Here is a 23,083-nt window from a genome sequence, read left to right on the forward strand (position 1 = left end):
ATAAATTAAGAAAATATTCAACTGAATAAATTCCTAAATTCAATGCTACGAGCAACAAAGTGACCCTACCAAACTAAGGTAAAACTATATCATATAGCCGTCTAATTCATTATTAAAAGTTATCATATTACAAAGGATTTTTCTTATAGATTTATTAAAAAAATGTAAGAAAAAACTTTTTTCTATTATTTTACTAAGAATTTTAATTGACAAATAATTCATTCATGAGTAATTATTTCTAAGTATTTCTTACAAAATTTGTTGTGAAAATTGTTTTATGCAAAATATTTTGTAAAAAAATAGACAACAATTCCTTATAATTTTTTTATAACAAAATTTATAAGTATTTTCTAAAATATTTTTATAACAATTTTTGTAGTAGTATTACATAAAATATTAAAAAATGGACCTTCTTCAGCAAGCAAACATGGGAGTGAACGTTGTCTAATTGAAAGAATGAAAGTATCACCGGCTAAATAGTATATTTTAATTTTTAGTTAAAAACAAACGAGTTTAAATGTAAAAGAAAATATTACCCACGAATTCAATGTAAATTCATCTTTGCATTACATTATATTAACAAATGAAATTATTTGGCGATATAAAGTTCCTAAGAAATATATGTAGTTTTTTTTTTTCAAATTTTCTAAAGACAGTTCACAGGAATTTTTTCCACTTTGAAATCAGATTCTTGTACAATTCTTTTTCTTTAATAAAGTGATTAAGGGTTTAATTGTACGCGGGGTAAATTTTCCTTAATCTGAATTTTAATGTATTTAAATTCACATCAAACTCTATCCATATTGAAACGTATTCATTCTCATATACTGAATTTTATAACATTTATTTGCTTATAATTTTATATTGTTCCTAATGTTTATAATACGTTGCATGTATAGAGGGTTGAGTAACATTGCTAACGACCCTGTCGGTTTTCAATGCAAGACTCGTATTAGTTTGTATTAATAAGGGGGCAAAAAACAGATATTTCATATAAAAAACTTCATGAACAACTCTTAAGGGACAAAAGAGTAGACAAATTAGTATCTGAGTGATAAATTTTTCTGTTCTAGGCTTGAAGCAATCAAGGTTTTGTGAAGATGCATGCAGCAGATAGAGTGTCCTTTTGACTAGAAAGGAACTCACTACCTAGTCCCTACTTAGCTTGCTTGCTTCAAACTCATGTCTCTGGTTCAAAGCAAGACCATAAAGAATCGTTCACAAAATTAGTTGGCAAGGTCTAAAGAAGTGACATATGTTACCTAATACAATGATCAAGTTGTGGACACAACATAGTACCACGTTTTCATCTCATCCCTCACTTGTTCAACACTTATCTTCCAATCATTCTTGCTAAAAAAAGGTTCAAAAAAAATGGGAAGATGCCAGATACAAAAGAAAATTATACACACTGTTACTACTGCCATATTCATTTGGATGTAATTGAATGCCTAAATGAAAATGTTTAGACCAGATCAAACTTCAAAAAAGGGTAAAGGGGTGTTGAAATGTAGCATTACCAGGCTTATTTTAGACAGACTTATAATGTTTTTTCAATAAATCATCAATATGGTGTTGAAATGTTATTGTAATTTCCTGAATACTCTTTAAATGGATAAATTTATGTAAGTAGCTCTTAAAAGTATTGAGCATTAACATCAAATTAATCTCTGATTAACATCGGGACTAATATCATTTTGGACTGATACACACTTTTCTGTAAAAATTGATGTGTAGGGAATAAGGGGTATACTGGTAAGTTTATGGTGTGGTGAGGCTAAGCCATCAGAGAAGAAATGAGCCTTCAAACACAACGGTTGACGTGTAATGTTCACTCTTGTATCTCCCGCCTATTCTAGTCAGTGGCCGTTGCTTTAAGAAATGGGAAGTTCAAAAGGAAATCTCACGGCTCAGACAATGATAGAAATATAAATGTTAAGGTAACCAACAACCATTAGGTGAGCCATCACTTAGAACCCCAAACATATTCCCTTCAGAGCTCTTTTTCTACAATATTACACATCCAATTCCATACCATTCAGCTCACAATACTCCAATCTCACTGAAAAAAGTTGCTCACTCTCAGCACCACTCTCATCATATAGTTGATAACATCAGGGAATGAGGCTTTTCATATCAGCTGCATGTGTTCTTGTGCTATTCTCTTGTACAGGTCAGATAACAAGTTAGTTACCCTTTATGCTGAACTTGCTTCACTTTCATTTGCATTTCACACACATTCAACTGATTTGTTCATGTTCTTATTGTAGCTGCGTATGATCCTTTGGATCCAAATGGAAACGTAACGATCAAATGGGATGTTGTGTCTTGGACACCAGATGGCTATGTAGTAAGTAATACTAACTGAATTGATTTCACGTTGGATTTTCCTTAATCACCTTAAAATCCTAATTAACATGATTTTAAGTCAATTTTTCATCTGTTTGATTTCATTTGACGAGTTGATTCGTAGTCTATTTAGATCAAAATCATATTTTGCCATTACTCATCCAGGAAAACACCTAGATAGAAAGGCCACAGTATAGTCATCTAGCATTGCAACTTATTTCAGAGAGTAAAATGAGTGTAACTAAGTTGAAAAGTAACTTTTCATTTAATGAAATCTCCTGTTTCTGTGTATTGCATTTTTTTACCAGGCAGTGGTAACAATGAGCAATTTCCAAATGTTTCGGCACATCATGAATCCGGGGTGGACCTTGTCGTGGTCATGGGCAAAGAAGGAAGTAATATGGTCCATGGTAGGAGCTCAAACAACAGAGCAAGGAGACTGTTCTAAGTTCAAAGGCAATGTACCTCACTGCTGCAAGAAAACTCCCACAGTTGTAGACTTGCTCCCTGGTGTACCTTACAATCAACAGTTCTCAAACTGTTGCAAGGGTGGAGTGGTTGCAGCATGGGGCCAAGACCCTTCAGCAGCAGTTTCATCCTTCCAAGTCAGTGTTGGGTTAGCCGGCACTTCAAACAAGACTGTTAAACTTCCCAAGAACTTCACTCTCTTGGGTCCAGGACCAGGCTACACTTGTGGTCCTGCAAAGGTTGTTCCTTCCACCGTTTTCCTTACACCTGACAAGCGCCGCAAGACTCAAGCACTAAGTTAGTTCTCTAACTTTGCGAAATCAATTTCCTGTTCATATTCAATTCAATTGTTTCCTTAGTTTCTTTTGTTTTACATCATGCAGTGACATGGAATGTTACTTGCACATACTCACAATTTCTGGCAAGAAAGAACCCAGGTTGCTGTGTATCTTTGTCATCCTTTTACAACGAGACCATTACCCCTTGTCCCTCTTGTGCATGTGGATGCCAGAACAAGAGGAACTGTGTCAAGTAAAGTCTGATTTTCAAAACAATTAATGACCTCTTAATATCCAACAACTAGAATCATTCTCTTACATGTTGCTATGGTATGCAGGAGTGACTCTAAACGTATCAACATGGTGGGGATTCACACTCCAAAGAAAGACAATGAACCATTGCTTCAGTGCACTCATCATATGTGCCCAATAAGAGTGCACTGGCACGTGAAGCTCAACTACAAGGACTATTGGCGAGTCAAGGTTGCCGTAACAAATTTCAACTACAGGATGAACTACTCCCTCTGGACTCTTGCTGTTCAGCATCCAAATCTTAACAATGTCACCCAAGTTTTCAGCTTTGATTACAAGCCTCTACTTCCATACGAGTCCATAAGTGAGTGGCAAGAAATAAATCTTTTTAGTGTGTTTTATAAGTCAAATCTATAACCTTTAAGAATGAGTGCTAATATGTATTATCTTGTGTGCAGATGATACTGGCATGTTCTATGGAATGAAATACTTTAACGATCTATTGATGGAAGCTGGACCGACTGGGAATGTTCAATCAGAAATTCTTCTTCAGAAAGATAAGGATACATTCACACTCAAGCAGGGGTGGGCATTTCCTCGCAAGGTCTACTTTAATGGCGAAGAATGCATGCTGCCACCGCCGGATACCTATCCGATCCTCCCTAACTCTGCCCCTGTGAACCTATTGAAATTCCCAGAATTCATTTTCACAATGCTTGTCATGCTAGCTGTTTGGTGAACTAACACATAAGCGAGATACAATTGTTTTCTATGAAATTTTGAAGCCAAGTTTTCTTACACCCACATAACGTGCATCAGGTATGAAGATTCTATAGGAATTGTTTGAAAACACCAAACAAAACTCATGAATTTGTGAGCCGATCCATGAGCGCTGATCGGGTGCTGAATAGAGAATATAATTCCATGCAATGATTTTGTTTGAATCGTGTCAATGCTTATATGGCAATGCTGTAATGGATGTTGGATCCCACTTCTTCCTTTTATTCAGGTGGTTCTGTTTAGACCACATCGTGTATGATACAAAATATAGTTTTATTCTGTGTAGGAAACTGTAAGTAAAAGACCACTATCATTTCAAACCCACATATGATTCATCAAGTCTATATTTTTCATGTGACATGTTGGTGTGTATATTTATTATAATTACAGTTACATCAAAATAACGATACATACATCATTGAATTACAACAAACACGAACAAAAAACAAGTTCTACCACCAATGTGCTGAACCCTCGGTAATAAACCATAGGACACGTGAAGCTTATCTTGAGTTGCCACTAGATGTCATTCTCGTTCCTCCCTCACATGCTTCAAATGACAAATTGACATCACAATTTAGTCAAAACTGATCTGATTGAAAATTTTCTGTTACAAGGCTAAGTGTACCACAGATTGGAACTTTATGCATGGGCATAAAATACCAAGGCTACCAAAGAAGCTATCACTACGGCAAACAAAGAAACCTCTGGCCGAGAACCAGCATTAGGTAACCAGGGATAAGCATCAGGTGGTGGCATGACACAGTTGTCACCGTTGAAGTAGATCCTTCGAGGAAAAGCCCATCCCTTATCAAAAGTAAAAGTTGCTTTATCCTTTCGGAAGAGTAGCTCGGATTGAACATTGCCATTAGGACCAGCTTGGTTGAGAAAATCGTTATAGAACTTAACTCCCCATAGCATTGCTGTATCATCTGTAAAAGGGAACTTAAAAATCAGTACTTGCCTTCAAGTTTATGAAAAAAAGGAGTAAAAGTTTGATGCTTTATTTCTAAACAAGTTGCCTCACTTACTTATTGAACCGTAAGGGGTCAATGACTTGTAGTTGAAACTGAATAGTTGAGTCAAATTGTCAAAGTTTGGATGTTGAACAACCATGTTCCACTCGGAATAGTTCATCCTGTAATTAAAATTAGTAATAGTAACCTTTACACGCCAGTACTCCTTGTAGTTTAGCTTAACATGCCAGTGGATTCGGACGGGACACATATGACTAGTACACTGAACCAAAGGTGAAAAGTTATTCTTCCCAGAGCCAGAAACAACCGATGCCAAATGTGGGGTATTTGGACTGTAAACACAGAGAAAGGAAATATATGAGTGTACACAACTTAGTGGCTAGAAGGAAATGAAAATTCACTTGGCGTTGGAAACTTACTTCACACAGCTTCCTGACAGAGATGAGTTACCCTGGCAACCACATGCACATGTTGGGCACGGCACAATAGTATCATTATAGAAAGATGAAAGTGAGACACAGCAAGAGGGAGTTTTCTGAGCTAGAAATTGTGAGTATGTGCATGTCACATTCCATGTCACTGCAATAAACAAGAGTGATGTTAATAATGTAGTTACTTATGACAACTGTAAGCTTCAATTAGTTCTAACTTTAAGAGAATTATAAACATTAGTCTCAGATTTTGTTACCAACAAAACCTACATCTGGTGTGTAACACTGTTGAAGGTTGGAAGGAGGCAGCATAAAGATAAATAGTCATATTGGCAACAGTGAAAATGACATTAAAAAAAGTCCTACAACTTACTCAGTGCTTGGGTCACTCTCCTTTTATCTGCTTGAATGAATTGGGTGGGTTTCACAATCTTGGCTGGACCACAAGTATAACCTGGTCCTGGTGCATTCAGGGTAAAGTTTTTCGGGACTTTGACAGTTTTGTTTGTGGTTCCAGCTCTACCAACACTAACTTGAAATGATGAAACTGCATTGGTAGGATCCTGCACCCAAGAACTAAGCACCCCACCTTTGCAGCAATTTGCAATTTGTTGATTGTATGGTGTTCCAGGAAGCAAATCCACAACCGTCGGATCTTTCTTACAGCAATGTGGAATACCTCCCTTAAATTTTGAACAATCACCTTGTTCAGTGGTCTGCCCTCCCATCATGCTCCATATTACCTCCTTTTTTGCCCATGTCCATCCTAGTGACCAGCCAGGTGAAGCAATATGACGATATTGTTGGAAATTGTTCATTGTAACAACAGCCTGCACATTCAGTGGTATCTTAGATATAAGCAAAGTCACTTTAAATGTCTATAATCACTACTTTAAATAAATTCATCTGTATAATTGAGTTATCAACCTTATTCATTAATTAAAACTTCAATGGTAAAAGAACACTAACAGAAGATAGTTGTAACACGGCTCATAATTGTGACAGGAAATTCAAACCATGTCAGGTTTCTAGTTGAAATAAAATTACTTTTTATCCAAAACTCTATATTATCCAAGAATTGATATATTACATGAGATGCAGCTGACAAGAACATGCGTATATGCATCACAAAAGATGGTGAGACACCAGTAGAAAGAAAAGGAGCAAATCCATGCATAATGCATAACAACAGTTTTGCTTCTCATATTAATGGTTGTTACTGTAAAAGACTATACTTACTACGTATCCATCAGGGGTCCAACTTATAATGTCCCATTTGATTGTGATATTCCCATTTGGGTCAAGCGGATCATAAGCATCTGAAAGATAAACATCAAACAGCAAGAGGAAAGTAATTAGAAGGAAAGGAAAGAAAACAAAATAAATGTTGAACCTCTGAAAATCCCTATAGTATACTACAAAGTACACACAGTAGAAATGATTACACACACAATTGCATAATTGCTCAAGCAGTCACAAAAATAACAAAGCAAATAAGCAAATACATTGTTGAAGTCAACGGGGTGAAGTTATAGTTTTTTTATCAGTACATATTTTAGCATGTATGATTCATAATTCCATCGTTTAAACCGGAAGATATCTGGGATCTAAAATGCGTGGACCTTTATACATGAATTATTCCATATACAGCCAAAACTGATCAGCACCGGTGACTGCCTACTCAAATCCTCATGCAGAGTATACCTAATTACAGGGTTCTTAGGCAAAAATCTCGTGGAAGCAATCACAATTTCAACTTAAAACTATCACAAACGACAACAGGTAAAGAAAAAAAAAAAGAACAGAAAAAAAGACAAACCATGAACCTACTTCTCTTTTGACTCAACAAAAATTCAAATGCGAAATCAATTTTAATCAAAAGATAGTCAGAACACAATTTTCATTAAGTTCCCTGTTAGAAATGTAAATCTTTTATAGTAACCAAACAATCAAACAGCGCATTTTCTGCATAAAACATTTGGTCCCAACAAGATTACCCTTCAAGGTTAATAAATGATCAAAATTTTCCACAACAGGACAAAACCCACTTTCTTTATCAAATTCAAAGGGCAAAGGCAGCATCTTTCCAAACTCACAAGCCTTCATTTAAAGAAACAAAAAAGGGCGTAATGTCCACGCAGCATAAAATGAAGACCCCCAGAGAATGGAAAATGCTAGGCAGCTAATGAAAACTGAACAAAGTCACAGAACCAATGAAAATTCCAAGACACAGAGAAGGAAAGAAGAGAAGAAAAAATAAAAGAAAAAACAGTAATGGGGTGAACCTGTTGAAGTGAAGGAAGTGCAATACAGCAGAACCAAGAGCAATATGCAAGGAGTTGCTTTTGGTAACAGAGAGAAACCCATTTTGGATGCCACAAGAGGTGAGTGGTCTGGTTCTTGCCTGAACAGTTCAAGATCTGTGACAGAGAAGACTAGAAATAAAGAAAAAGAAGAAAAGGAAGAGAGAGAGAGAGTGAAGAAAAGAAAGTGAGAGAGTGGAAAAAATAATCGGCAGAAACTGACTATTTAGTTTGTCCCAGTTGGCTCATCATCTTGTGTTTAAGAAAGGTATATATGCAAATTGTTATCTATAAAAAACTATGCACGTACCTAAACTCCATTATTGACGGTGTTCTAAAATAAAGTAGAACTTTTGCTTTTTGTACATAAAAAAAATTATAAAAAAAAGGTTTTTTCTTGCAAATTTGTGATGATAAACTTTCACCTTTTACAGAAACTAGAGATTGTCATGTGAAACAAAATGGGTTTTGATTTTCCGCACAAGATAATAATGAGAGAAGCTTGTTATACTCTGCAAAAGCTATGGTAAAAGAGCCATATGATTAGTGTATGATGAGAACAATCCAATTACCTAGGATGTAGAAAATAAAAAAGTCAATTAAGTATATACAATACTGTATAGCACGATTGTTTTTTATTGTGATTATTTTTAAAATTATATTTAAAAGTTTGTATATTTATAATGTAAATAAAAGTTAAATGTACTTTTCTATACTCTGTTGTTAACTGAAATGTGTTAAAAGTTGCAATTTTAATGATTTTTTATTTAATACTTATCTTCATCTACAAGTGATTTTCTCCCAAATATGTAATTGTAAATGCTTTTTGTTGATGACAAACAGTGTTAGGAATAGTGTATTAAAATTAAATTCATCTTTTGCAAAAAATTAATTAAAAATTATGTGCTTTATTTCTTTGAAGTCAAATGGTAAAAATATAATGCAATAAATTATAACAGTCTTTAAAATATAATAATGTGGCATGACATGTGTGGAGAAACAAATTGGCATAGCAAAATATAATATATATATATATATATATATATATATATATATATATATATATATATATATATATATATATATATATATATAGTTTGACTTGTAGGATGACGTTCAAACAGCCTTTATTGAGTCTGTCTTTTATTAATCAATGAACATTTTTAGGGTTTAGTTAATATTACAATAACCATGACTAATACATTATAAATTTGATTTGAGTATTCCTTTTTTGATATAAGAATCAAACTTTTAATATTTTCTATTGTTATATTTAGTAAGTATTTTAATTTTAATTTTCAATTATTTTTCTTTTATGTTAAAATTTTGAAATTCAAAATCTTAAATTAATTATTTTTTATTTTTATTTTAAATATTTTTTTCAAATCTAAATTACTTTTAAAAAATATTTTCCAAGTTTAATCCACATTTATTTTTTAAAATAAATTTAAAAAATATCATTAATAAGTGAGAGACGTGAAGTTTATATATGAGTTATTCTGTTGAGTATTGACATGACAAAAAAAATATACAAATTTCTTTATCCAATAAAAAAATAATGTAAAGTATCAAATAAAATAGGACTATTAATATATCCATAAACACCCCTTGCATATTAAAGACAAAAGACTCCAACAAAGGAAGTCCGCACAAATATGCCATTATTTTTTTATCACTCCAAACCAAAAGACAAGTTCAATAAATTGGCTTCATCTGTGTATAAGCAATGCAAAATATTCTCCCATTTAGTCGAATAAATTATTTAATATAAAAATTATATGACTATTATTGCTTAAAATTGCTTCACCAAACGCAACAATTTTGATTTTGTAAAACACGTTTTACTATTTAGCATTTTCGTTTATCGCAAACCTAAATTTATATACTTTTAGCAATGTCTTCATATTTAAATATAAAACTAATAAAATAAAGAAGCTTTAGTTGCACCTACCATATGAATGGTTTTTTCTCATGGCTTTTAATTGCATAATAGAACAAAAAGAAGTAGACGAAAGCAAATTAATTAATAATATAAACAGCTATTACTTAATCCCCATCATTCTCAAACCAACTAAGTCTGAAGATTCACGAAAGCAACCCTTCCCATTTGGTCAGCTCTTTCATAATTTCTTCTGCTTCATATTTACTTTCCAAATTAAAGAAATTATGTGTTTGAAGCATAATTACACGTGTCATCTCGTGGTTGGACAAACGTGTGTGAACAGAATGGATTTTAGTGTCGGTGGGGCATTTTATGTTATGCAGTAGGGTTGTGTGTGTACTTACAGATGCCTTACCGACACCGTTAGATTAGACCCACAAAACACATCAGGGGCTGTTTTAATGTGGTTCTTTCTTTTTTGGGAAATTGATGGCGAACAAATATAGCATTTAAATTCATGTTTAATATGGGTATATATTTCAGAGAATAAAAGATATTGTTAGTCTTATTTTATTGTGAAAATCTTCATTTCTGTTTTAAAAAGGATTCTTTTTTATTGAATGATATATAATAATATTGAACATTATTGTTGTTGTCGTTTTCCTAAGCAGGAGACAACTAAACCCAACCAAACAAAGAAAGAAATAGTTCCAGGGAAGGTCTGGAAAATTGGCAACCAAGAGTGAGAAGTAAGAATTGTTGTGTCCTCAAGTTGTCATGTTATGTTTGACAGTAAGAATATAAGAAACAAAGTCATTGCCAGCTGTTATTTTGGTGAAGTCTCTCACATGCTTTTCATTTTTCAATTATTTTGTTTCAGGCTTTGATTTTTCAATTATTTTGTTGGGATTAGGAATGTTGTTTTCAGAAAATTTCAATATTTCATAAACTTTTTGGTTATTTTCGGTGATATTCTAGGACAGTTCAAAGAATGTGGCATTATTTCAAAGAAAAGTATTTCGGTTGGTGTTTGTTTCTATGAAATTGCATTTTCTCACTTTTGAGTAAAATATCATGAAATGATGAGAAATGCAATCAAGGAAATATGATCAAAACGTAAACTATTTTTGTTGACGAAATAATATTGAAAGTATATTTAGGAAAAATGATGTAGTAACAATAATATAGGATACAAAGAAAGTCAAAGTCAATTATCGGATAACCATTTTAAATCTGAACCCGTTCATATTAACCCTACCCTACTCTAAAAGGATGAAATGAAGAAAAAATTCCGACAAACTCTTTAACAAGATGTTTCTTTTCCTCATCCTCATTTTCAATCTAGTTTTAATTATTCAACTTATGTTCGTACAAACAAGAGAATATATATATATATATATATATAAACTCCAACAACATAGTAAAAGAAAGAATTTATTAGGAATTTCAAACCAGAAGGAAATCATAAGTTAGTTTTAACAGCGCAACACAAACCTTTTGAATTTATTTTGCTTTTCAAAGTACTTTTAGATGTCCAAAAGAGTGAATGGATTTTTTATTTATAGAGTTTTGGAAACACTAATTATTAAAACATATTTAATCAATTATATTAAGTTGATATATAATCGGTTGTCCCTGATAAAAATTAGAAATCAATTATAATTTTTTCTGTTTTAATCGATCATGATATATATGTATTTTGGCTTTGCATCTAATTTAGAAAACAAAAAAACTCTCAAACGTATGCAATAAAAGTTATAATACTCAATACATTTTTAACATATATGATCAAGATAGCTTCTCTTGATGCTTAACATTGTTCTTCATTACCAACATTATGGAGCTTTTAAAGCAACATGCAAATACTATGGTCTTAAAAATAGCAATGCAGAAGAATTTTCAGCAAACTTGTTGAGATCGAAGACTGCAATCTCATTACACTCTAAAAGGGGTAAGCACTGGGTGGTGGCATAGTACAAGTGTCACCATTGAAGTAGATCCTTCGGGGGAAAGCCCATCCCTTATCAATTAAAGTTGCTTTATCCTTTCGGAAGAGAACATCTCCTTCAACCTTTCCATTCGGGCCAGCTTGGATCAGAACATCATTACGCTGGGACTTCATTCCCCACAACATTGCTGTATCATCTGTTAAAACCAACTTTCAGAACTTCTACTTTCCCAAAACAAGATGAAAAGTTTGATATTTTATGATGAAGAAGAACTGAGACAAAAAATTTAGCATTGGTCCCGAATTTTGGAACAAACAATTTAGGATCATTTCACACACTTACTTATTGAAGCATAAGGAGTCATGAGCTTGTAGATGAAACCGGACACTTGAGTCCGATGGTCGAAGTTTGGGTGTTGAATGGCTAAGTTCCAGTCAGAATAATTCATCCCGTAATTCAAATTAGTAATAGTAACCTTCACATGCCAGTACTTCTCTGAGTTGAACTTAACATGCCAGTGGACTCTGATCGGACACATGTGATTGGTACATTCAACCGTAGGTGAAAATTCGTTCTTCCCGAAGCCAGAAACGAATGAGGCCAAATGTGGTGTACCTGGACTGTAACCACACACACAAAAAAATGACTTTACTACAGCTTAGTATCTAGAAGGAAATCACGATACTGCACGATGGCGATTGGAAACCTACTTTACACATTTCCCTGACTGAGATGAGTTACTTCGGCAGCCACATGAACATGTTGGGCAAGGCACAATAGTATTATTATGGAAAGATGAAAGTGAGACGCAGCAAGTGGGAGTTTTCTGAGTTAGAAATTGTGAGTATGTGCATACCACCTGCCATGTCACTGCAATAAATAATAATTATATTAAGGATACAATAAACTGTAGCAATTTGCTGACAGTTCTTTAAACAAGGAGATCTTTCTGGTGAGTAAGGAAGACTATAATTGAAGAAGAATCAAACTCTGGATCCTTAATTACTAGTTGCTAACAACAGAATGAGGGTGATACAAGATGAAAATAGATAATCATACTGAATGCAGAAATGTGAAAATGGCATTAAAAATCCTAAAACTTACTCAATGCTTGGGTGAATCTCCTTTTGTCTGGAGTAATGAATTGAGTGGGTCTGACAATCTTAGCTGGTGCACAAGTATAACGTGGTCCAGGTGCTTCCAAGGTGAAGTTTTTCGGGACTTTGACAGTTTTGTTTGTGGTTCCAGCTCTACCAACACTAACTTGAAAAGCTGCTGCTGCTCTGCTTGGATCCTGCACCGATGAACTAAGCACCCCACCTTTGCAGCAATTTGCAATTTGTTGATTGTATGGTGTTCCAGGAAGCAAATCCACAACTGTCGGATCCTTCTTACAAGAATGTGGAATACCTCCCTTAAATTTTGAACAATCTCCTTGTTCAGTGGTCTGCGCTCCCATCATGGCCCATATTACCTCCTTTTCTGCCCATCTCCACCTTAGAAACCAGCCAGGTAAAGTAATATGACGATATCTTTGGAAGTTGTTCATTGTAACAACAGCCTGTGTACATTCAATTCTTTCTTAGAATTTCGAGTAACTCACCGGACAAAAGATGGAACCAACCAGTGGAAAGAAAAGCAAAAAAGACAACATATGTTTTCATATTAGTGCAGGTGATGTTGTAAGAGAATGTACTTACTACATATCCATCAGGAGTCCATGACATAACATCCCAGTTGATTGTGATATTCCCATTTGGGTCAAGCAGATCATAAGCATCTGAAAGATAAACAACAAACATCAAGTGGAAAGTGATTAAAAGAAAAAGAAAGTAAGCAAAGTAAGTGTTGAACCTCTAAATATTCCGATAATTTACTCTACGCGCCATTGATATAATACTTGCTTATGTAGTCATAAAAAGGAAAGCACGAAGCAAGCACACATTTTTTTTTTATGGGTGAAGTTATAGTTCTTAGTTTTCCCTGTTGCAGTTCTTAGGACAAATCTCGTTATAATAAAATAATCAGATCTTCATAGAATCAAATCAAGCTAAACGACTCACTTCAACTAAATATACTTGGCATCAACTAGATTAGCCACCAGAAGTTAATAAATGATACAAAGTTTCCACGTTTTACTTATCAAGTTCAAATGTAGCATCTTTCTCAGGCATAAATAAGCACATCAAAATCCAACAGCACGTAAGGTCCATACAGCATTAAAGAAGACTTCCTTAAAAAGGTTGTCCATTTAAGGAAATCTGAACAACCCATTATACAAAAAACACGAAAGCAATTACAATTTCACGAAATGGACGAGGAAGAAAGAAAACAGTAGCAATGGGGTGAACCTGTTGAAGTGAAGCAAGTTGAAGATAGCAGAAGCAAGAACAAAATACAAGGAGATAACTTTGGTAACAGAGAGAAGGCCATTCTTTTAGCAACACCTTTGCACCAGAAGCTAATCAAGCGCTGACTTCGAAGTCAACAAACTTTTGAAGACTAACTTTGGTAGAAACACATTATTGCATAAGAGGAAGGAGAAGCGCTAGCGTGTATATATATTGAAATAGGGAAGTGCTGAGTGTTATCCATTACTTAAGTGGGAAGATTCGTTATAATAAACTACCTCCCATCCAAATCTTAAATTTTGAGATAATAAATCTAAAATTTTAATTCGTTATCCATTAGTTAAGTCGAAGAAACACAAACTCGTTTTTAAATTCATACACATTTTCAAAGCAGATCATGTTTATAAAAGTCAACAAAATCTGCAGAGTATCTTTCCTCGAAGGTAGAGGCTTATAAATGCAGAAAAGGAAATATAGTTAAGTTAGTTGACTCCATTAATGAGTAATCTTATAACAATATAATACAATGAATTATTCTACCTACAAAAATATTTTCCTATTTTTTCAATAATATTTTGAAGTGGCGGTAAAAAAATTATAATAATGAATACTAATATAATTAAAAAATGTATATAAAAAAACAAAAAAGAAGAGTAGAAAAAAACTAAAACGTAGTGGAAAGAAAGTTAAAGAAATAACTTTTGTAATTTTTAAAAGAATATGGAGCCATAAAGTACTCTTTTTTCCTAGTAGTATAGTATTGGATAATTGTTTTTATTTAAAAGCTTAAGTATATAAATAATTTTATTTTTATTCATAGTAAATGTATTGTATGACAGGATGAGATTATTTCCAAAAAGATACGTAGTCGTATGGCAAACAATGAACAGGTGCCGATATTCGGTGCCGACAGTTGGATTGTTCTTAAGATTTTATCTGAGGGTACAATTTTATTATTTTATCATTATTTTGTATGTTTTTTGCATTTTTTTCAATCTTTTTATATTTAATGCATAATTACTTCACATTTTACTTTTTTTTCATTGTCTTATAATATTTTTCTTAAATATTTAGGCTTCTTTTTACTAATTTCAGAACTTTATTTTCACCATTTTGATAAAATAGTTATTTGTGTGAAAGATGAATACAAATCAATTTAAACTTATCCTTTGAATATTCTTTTTATTGAAAATATACAGTTTGTTTATGTTATTGTTTATACACTTGCTATATTTAATTTGGGGAAAAACATTATGTTTCAATTGTTTGAGAGAGACCTCACGATTATGGTGTTGGTTGGTGCTGAAAAAACTTTTAGGTGTGACATTTTTTACGCACATTACAAAACGACTCTCCTTTTGTTCTATATTAATTAATTATGAAAGTGCAAAATTTTCCTTTAATATGTATCTTTTTGTTAAGGTGTTTTAAAATTCAGCAAAATGAAAGAGTATTTCATTTCAGTTCAGTTCGGTTTAGTTTGGTTCGGTTCAGTTTGATTCAGTTTGGTTCGGTTTGGTCCGGTCCGATTTGGTTCAATGCGGTTCGGTTCGGTTCAGTGTGGTTCGGTTCAGTACAGTTCGGTTTGGTCAGCTCCAGTACGGTTCAGTTCGGTTTGATTTGGTCCATTTCGATTTATCCTTCTCATATATGTCTTTTGCATTCTTCTCAATTTTTTTATACTCAATGCTTCACTACTCCCATTTCATCTTTTTTTCTCATCGTCTTCTAATATTTTTCTTAAATATTTAGGCTTTTACCAATTTCGAAACTCTATATTCACCACTTTGACAAAATATTTATTTGTGTGAAAGATGAATACAAAGCAATTTAAGCTTGTCCTTTGAATGTTTTTTTTTTATTGAAAGTATATAGTTTGTTTATGTTATTGTTTATGCACTTGCTATATTTAATTTGGAAAAAAACATTATGTTTCAATTGTTTAAGAGGGACCTCGCGATTGTGAGGGTGGTTGGTGTTGAATATAAAGCGACTTTCCTTTTGCTCTATATGAATTAATTATGAAAGTGTACAATTTCCTTTAATATTTTTCTTCTTTTTTTGAAGGTGTTTTAAAACTTAGCAAAATTAAAGAGTATTTCATTTTAGTTCAGTTCGGTTCGATTCAGTTCAGTTTAGTTCGGTTCAATTCGATTCGGTTCGGTTTGGTCCGGTCCGGTTTGGTTCGGCTCGGTCCGATTCGGTTCAGTGTGGTTCAGTTTGGTTCAGTGTGGTTCGGTTTGGTTCGGTTTGGTGCGGTTCAGTGCGGTTTGGTTTGGTTTAGTGTGGTTCGGTTCAATTCGATTCGGTTTGGTTTAGTGCGGTTTGGTTCGGTCCGATTCGATTCGGTGCGATTTGGTCCATTTCGGTTTAGTTCGATTCGATTCAGTTTGATTCAGTTCAATAAAAAATATATAATGAATTTTTAAAATAGTTGTTAAATGTAAAACTAGAAAAATAAAATATATACATAAGAGAAATTTTTAAAATAATTGTTAAAAACAAGAAAATGTTTTTAGACTAACAGTTAAAAATAAACTATTTATATAATAACTAGTTTTTAAAATAATAAATAAGGATAAAATTGGAATGATGAAATATAAACTATCTACTTATATATTATTTTTTAGTTAAAAATTCACTATATTTATATAATTGATTTAAAATAAAAATATTTTTTATTAAGAAAAACTAATGAAATATAAATCTGCGATTTATAAAATCTGATAAAATTAACTCGTAAAATAAAAATTTAAATTCAATTAATTAAATAAATAGATATAACTTTTACAATATTAAATTTGAATATGTTGTATTTGAGTCCAATTAGATCCGAGGGATACTCATGACCATTATTATACTACAGTGTAAAAACAAAAAGAATATCAAAAGTAGAGTTTTAATTTTGTCTCTGTCCTCTGTTTATTTAGACAGACGTCCAATAAGAAGAATCCACGGTTCTCCTACATCGTGTTTATGGGTAGTAATGTGATGTCACGATGGAATTGATTATTTGAAGTCATTGATTAGTTTTTGAATTTTAATCCGCACTTCAAGTATATTGCAATAAATATTATTTTTATGTTAATTTACGTAGTTCATTAATACATTTATATTGTTTTAAAGGACAACTAATATGAGATTGAAAATATCATTTTAATAATTTATTTTTGAGTAAATAAAGTTGAAAAAACTAATAAAGTTTAATTTGTATACAGGATATTGTAATTTTTTTACAAAAAAATATTTAATAAAAAGAATTTAAATGAAGTCTTCTCCCTCTGAACAAGATTCAGGTACCTAGATAAGTTGTAGTGGTTATTCATTAAACTAACAGGGGTTTGTGAGGAGGAAGTGGTGAGAAATTATTATCCATTGGGTTGGTCTATGTTCAGAGGAAGAGAATTTAGAATAGTCCAAGTAAAATAAAAATGAAGGAATTCTAATTGGAAGGCGTGGAAAGCGTGCTTCTCCCACGACGGACACAGACACAACCCCGCGTACGCCGCAGCCTTTTTACCAAATTTTCAACAAACAATTTCCCTTATTTGCAAATATCGTTTTCTTTGAATTACATTTTACAATTTTACAAGATAGAAGCCAGCCTCGGATCGTGTTCTTAGATTCTATTCTGAGAGAGATTTTTGCATTCTTCCAATGGCCCAGTCCTTCGGTCAGACCGAGATTAACTGGGACAAGTACTGTTTCTTCTTCTTCTTCTTCTTCTTCTTCTCTCTTTTTTGTTTTTTTATGTATATATTTTTGAATGATGCTGTTGTTTTATTATTTTTGTTCTTGTTTGCTGTATTTCGACATACCCATCATTCGAAAATTATAAATTGATAGACCATGGTTGCTAAAGTTTCTTCCTCTGGAATAATTATTTTGGGGGTGGGGGAGTTACGATTTCTGCTGCGTTTGTATTATCTGAATCGAGTGAAAATTATAAAACTGTAAGCTAATTTTCATCAAAGGAAAAGGGAAAAAAAAATCTTTTGAAGTTCCAGATTTGATGGGACCGCTGAAAAGTGAAAATCATATCTTACAGATTGAGGTCATCTTCTTTCTTGCCATTGCTTTGATTTATCAATAACATATCTTGCAGATGTTTTGACCTTTGTGAGGTTATGGTATTATCTTGAACTTTGCATTTACAAGCTTTTATACTAATGAACTTCTCCCAATTATACAGGCTAGATAAAACTAGGTTCTATGTCGTAGGAGCTGGACTCTTTACAGGTGTTTCGGTAGCACTTTACCCCATTTCGGTCGTGAAAACCAGGCTGCAGGTTGCCGCAAAGGATGCTGTTGAGAGAAGTGTGTTTTCTGTTGTGAAAGGACTACTTAAAAGAGATGGCGTCCCTGGTCTGTATAGAGGGTTTGGCACAGTTATCACTGGTGCTATTCCTGCCAGAATAATTTTCCTCTCCACTCTAGAGACCACAAAGGTGGCTGCCTTCAGAATGCTTGAACCGTTTCGACTATCTGAAACTACCAAAGCTGCCATTGCAAATGGAGTTGCAGGCATGACATCATCGATTTTTGCTCAATCTGTGTTTGTACCAATTGATGTGGTATGATAATCCAATTTGTGTAACCTTTAGATTTACCGTCTGTGTTTATATCGTTGAACTCAAAATACTTTGTTTTGGACTGACTCACAGCCATTCTATATAATATGGACATGATGATGATACATTCAAATGCATCTTTTCTGCTATTAAACATGCTCTTTCGGCTGCTCAACAATCCATTACTCAATTTAGCAAGTTGGGAACTTGGAGTTTGTTTACTAATGTTCTAGCATGTCAGATTCAATTGAATCAATTGAAAATAAGCGTTTCTTGCTCTCATTTTTGTTTAAGATTTTAGAAGCAATATTATTTAATTCACAACCTAGGACACATAAAATGCAAAATGTGTTCTTTAAAGCTCAGAAAATTTATTTGAATGAAGGGTGGAAAGCAATCTTTTGCAGTGATGTGTTAGTCTTTGTACCAATGGTGTATTCCATTGCATAATGATGTGACATGTTTTAAATCGCATACTTTTTAGTTTATTTGTGATATAAATATATTGTCTGTGAGTGTTCTACTGGTGCTTCGTTTAAAGCATTCTGATGGCTGATGCTCAGAAACATACAGAAAGCTATTTTATATTTATTTATTTATTTTTTTGCCCTTTCTTTTGTGGTAAGGAAGTTCCTTATTCTATTAATTTGATGTCATTTATTTTCTTGATGATTTTTTCTTCTTTTACCTCATTATGGATAATTCTAATATCTAATTCACATTGAATGATATTAAGGTTAGCCAAAAGTTGATGGTGCAAGGATACTCAGGCCATGCCCAGTATAGCGGGGGTTTTGATGTTGCTCGCAAGGTTTTAAGATCTGATGGCATCCGGGGATTGTATAGAGGGTTTGGTCTGTCTGTTATGACTTATTCACCTTCTAGTGCAGTATGGTGGGCAAGTTATGGTTCAAGCCAACGCGTCATTTGGAGGTAAGATATGATAATATGTCTTAGAACTGAATCCTTGTTACATTACCTTTCAAGTTATTTTTATATTGTATCAATTGACAAATGATAAGAAAAATTATTATCTCTTTGATTATTGTATGAGTCTTAATCCATTTAAAAGGTTAGTCTTTATTAAAATACATGGTGTTTTCTATACAAATGATAATTATGATGTATGCACGAGTTTCAAACATAGCTTATAGGTATGTCTTCCATCTAAGTTAGTGTTATGAAGCCTATTGTGTTCCTAGGACATGTAGAAACGGAAAAAAAGGGACTGTCGTAGTGCACTATTTAAATCTGACAAATATTTTTAAGTTCAATGTGAGCTTGGTTAGATAATGTAGCAGATTCAGTTTCTAATCATGGAATTATACCAGTTGAAGTGTATGATGCTGTAATTGCATCTGCCATTCTGCAGGCTGACAGCAAAATTATATTAAGTCAGGAAAGGTAGAATTTCTTCTTGGCCGAGAAACCCTGCCAAAAGAATATCAGTCTCTGCTGTAGGCTTCTGATTCAATATTTTTTATGGTGGTGATTTTTTGTAAATAATATGGTAATGCACTTTTAGTACACGTGCTTGCTGTATTATTTTTATTTCTTTTATCAGGCAAACTTTCTATATTAAAAACAATTAGCACCTGGTTGCATGAACAGATTCCTGGATCATGATACCGAATATGATGAACACACTCCTAGTCTGCAGAAAATAATGTTAGTTCAGGCTACCGGAGGGATTATTGCTGGTGCATCTTCATCCTGCATTACAACCCCATTGGATACTATCAAGACACGATTACAGGTTTGCATAATTTCATTGAACAGATTAATTTCTGTTTTTAGTTCATTATTTTCTGTGCTCACTGATCACTACAACCCCCACAGCAGGTTTTTCTCCTTTTGTATAGTTCTGTTCATCAATCTTTTCTTGGCTCTCATCATCTTCTCTTTATGTGCATATCATCTTCTCTTTAGATTGTAAAGATGAAGAGATAATAATACACTTACTGCTTCACTGTATGCACAGAATTAGTTCATTGAACTATTATGGTGAATGGTAGATTGCACCCTCATTCTCCACAAGAAGACTAAAAAAGGAGAATGAAAGAATGAAATGAACATTTCAATTCATGAACATAGTTTTTTCATTTAACTTAACAAAATAATTTTTGTTCCAATTACCACCAATTTATTCTTTTCTGAGTGGCTAGTTCTGCACTCCAGGTAATGGGTCATGAAAATAGAATCTCTATAAAACAAGTTGCGAAAGATTTAATGAACGAAGATGGTTGGAAAGGCTTTTATAGAGGGTTTGGCCCAAGATTCTTTAGCATGTCAGCGTGGGGCACTTCAATGATATTGACTTATGAGTATCTGAGTAAGAAACTCTTCCTCTCTGGTTATTACATTTTATTTATGTGTATGTGTACTTGTTTTTATGTGTATTATCTGTTTGTGTTTTCTGGTTTTGTGCTAGCAAATATTGGAATAATTGTTCAACTTAAGCTTTGGTATAATGAATGATTTAGTTAATGACATCTAACGTCATTGTCCTAGTACTTATATTTAGATCCCCTCCCACCGTTCTTTTACTTCCAATGTTGCACTTGAGAAAGCAACTGAAGTGAAACTGAACGTAAAAGCAGTTACAGTAGAAAAGATAAATTTTAGTTACAGTAGAATGTTCTTTACTCTTCAAATTGTGGAAGAACAATATATTTGAGAAAGTAGATTTGGAGGGAACATAAGAAATCCCTCCTGAACAGAAGAAAATAGAAAAGAAAATAGTATGCTAGAGTAGCTAAAAAATGCATCATACTGCAAAGCTGTCCAATATTTTTTCATATCAGCAATTGGAATTCCTTCCTTTTGAACAACATGAACAAATAACAAAAGAGAGGACATTAAGACAATCCTATCTAAGAACAGTGGCAAGGAAGAGAGAGAGACATATTTAGGGTCACATGCATTCCCTTTCTATCAAAATGCCCATATATCATAGAACAACCAAACTTTAGCCTACCAGGTGGTCACCCATGTGGATAAGTTTACATCATTGAGTTCTCCTAAAAAACCTTATTTTTGTTGAAGTAATATAGTTTAAAAAGTTCTTTTAATGGTTCACGTAATGTTTATTAAGATATTCCCTCTGCCCTTTTTATTGAACTGTATTCCTTTTGATCAACACTTTCCAGTATAGAGGCTTTCTTAGTATTCCTTTATGTTGCCAAAGGTTTGGTCATCACGTTTCTTATTATATATGCTAAGTAATAACTACTTTGGCTTTTATAAATGATCTATTTACATGTTCTTGACAAGAAGCTATCTGTTATAAGTTTCTCTAACAAAGGGGAATCATACTTTACTTTACATAGTTCTGTTTGTTGGAATATTCTCCGAAGTTTACTGTGAAAGCGCTTCAACATGTCATCCCTGTTGGCCTTATAGAAAATAGTTCAGAAATTGTTTAGCTGTGACACAACACAATCTATGTCCACAAACTAAGTTGATCTTCCGATTGCATGCATTTTTCTTTTGATTCCCTTTTTCATGCTTATTTCATTTGCATATTTATTGAATAAGTTACACTATTATGAAGTTACTGGTATCGAGTTTGGAACAAATATGATAAACTATGAATCCTCATTGATCATTGTATTTGTTTTCTGCATACATATATAGCTAACCTAAAAGCATTTCAATTCAACTTTTTCTTTGTGCAGAACGCGTATGCGCAAAAGATGAATAGAAACAATTGATTTGAAAGCTTGTATTTTACTGATTGATTAACCAAGATTAGGATGATGATGTTGGCTAAGCACACAATAGCTTAATAACCCTGCACGGCTACTTCTTCAGCATTGGAGTGACTGTTCAACATTTATCAGTCTGACTTGAGAGTTAAACTTTTGCAGTAAACCTATGCTAACGATTTCTCATCAAACACCTGCTGGATATAAATATAGAAACATTCCCAGTATACAATGAATTGTATCATTCTTTTTAATAGTTATATTGGATTTGAGGTATTTTTTTTATAGTATTGGCTTGGATACTGTATTATGGAAGGGAAGGAAATAAATGTGAAGGAAATAAACACCTGCAATTAGATGTATTGTAAAGAAATGTAAAATAAATTTGAACTTTTAAATTTTATTTACCCCAGACGGTAGAAGTTATTGCAGATACAATTATTTACATATTGTTAAAATTTTATGTGCTTAAAATGATAATAGGTTTTATTATTACAAGCATGCAATGAGTATAGCTCACAGCAGCTGAGATATTATTTGTGGAATAGTTTTTCTTGTTCTTGAATATAACTAAGAAACAAGCTATCCATGCTCTGTTATATTCCTTTAACTCTGAGGAATTTTCCAACAAAACAGAAAAGCCATAGAGGAGCAAATGGTGAGCACAGGGTAGAAAAACGAAGATAAACAGCTTCTGTGGTAGGATAAGTTATCCTAAGCCAGTTTTAATGATTAAATATTCTTTTAAAACTTGGTTGTTGATGGTTAAAAAGATAGAATGTCAA

At 33.0% G+C, this 23,083-nt stretch overlaps 4 protein-coding genes across 4 annotated transcripts; 2 read left to right on the forward strand and 2 right to left on the reverse strand.

The window, feature by feature from the left end:
* The first annotated feature begins 1,987 nt into the window (after window positions 1-1,987).
* On the forward strand, window positions 1,988-4,485 carry LOC114183394 (COBRA-like protein 4). The gene is made up of 6 exons (XM_028070408.1): window positions 1,988-2,173; window positions 2,271-2,350; window positions 2,658-3,114; window positions 3,201-3,348; window positions 3,434-3,711; window positions 3,806-4,485. The coding sequence occupies exons 1-6, from the start codon at window positions 2,122-2,124 to the stop codon at window positions 4,084-4,086; spliced, it is 1,296 nt and encodes a 431-aa protein (XP_027926209.1). The 5' UTR covers window positions 1,988-2,121; the 3' UTR covers window positions 4,087-4,485.
* LOC114183393 (protein COBRA-like) lies at window positions 4,456-8,097 on the reverse strand. Its single transcript, XM_028070407.1, has 6 exons — window positions 7,821-8,097; window positions 6,775-6,854; window positions 5,909-6,365; window positions 5,524-5,683; window positions 5,159-5,436; window positions 4,456-5,059 (listed from the first exon to the last, which is right to left on the reverse strand). Exons 1-6 carry the CDS (start codon window positions 7,900-7,902, stop codon window positions 4,770-4,772), a joined length of 1,347 nt encoding a protein of 448 aa, XP_027926208.1. The 5' UTR covers window positions 7,903-8,097; the 3' UTR covers window positions 4,456-4,769.
* A 3,338-nt stretch (window positions 8,098-11,435) lies between these two features.
* Window positions 11,436-14,214, reverse strand: LOC114183395 (protein COBRA-like). Its single transcript, XM_028070410.1, has 6 exons — window positions 14,021-14,214; window positions 13,370-13,449; window positions 12,774-13,230; window positions 12,380-12,539; window positions 12,012-12,289; window positions 11,436-11,865 (listed from the first exon to the last, which is right to left on the reverse strand). The coding sequence occupies exons 1-6, from the start codon at window positions 14,100-14,102 to the stop codon at window positions 11,663-11,665; spliced, it is 1,260 nt and encodes a 419-aa protein (XP_027926211.1). The 5' UTR covers window positions 14,103-14,214; the 3' UTR covers window positions 11,436-11,662.
* Window positions 14,215-17,372: 3,158 nt separating this feature from the next.
* Window positions 17,373-22,729, forward strand: LOC114185240 (solute carrier family 25 member 44-like). Its single transcript, XM_028072859.1, has 6 exons — window positions 17,373-17,718; window positions 18,213-18,594; window positions 19,328-19,524; window positions 20,203-20,347; window positions 20,770-20,923; window positions 22,269-22,729. The coding sequence occupies exons 1-6, from the start codon at window positions 17,678-17,680 to the stop codon at window positions 22,292-22,294; spliced, it is 945 nt and encodes a 314-aa protein (XP_027928660.1). The 5' UTR covers window positions 17,373-17,677; the 3' UTR covers window positions 22,295-22,729.
* Window positions 22,730-23,083: the final 354 nt, after the last annotated feature.

The sequence above is a fragment of the Vigna unguiculata genome, chromosome 5 (assembly GCF_004118075.2).
Source record: "Vigna unguiculata cultivar IT97K-499-35 chromosome 5, ASM411807v1, whole genome shotgun sequence".
NCBI lineage: Eukaryota > Viridiplantae > Streptophyta > Magnoliopsida > Fabales > Fabaceae > Vigna > Vigna unguiculata.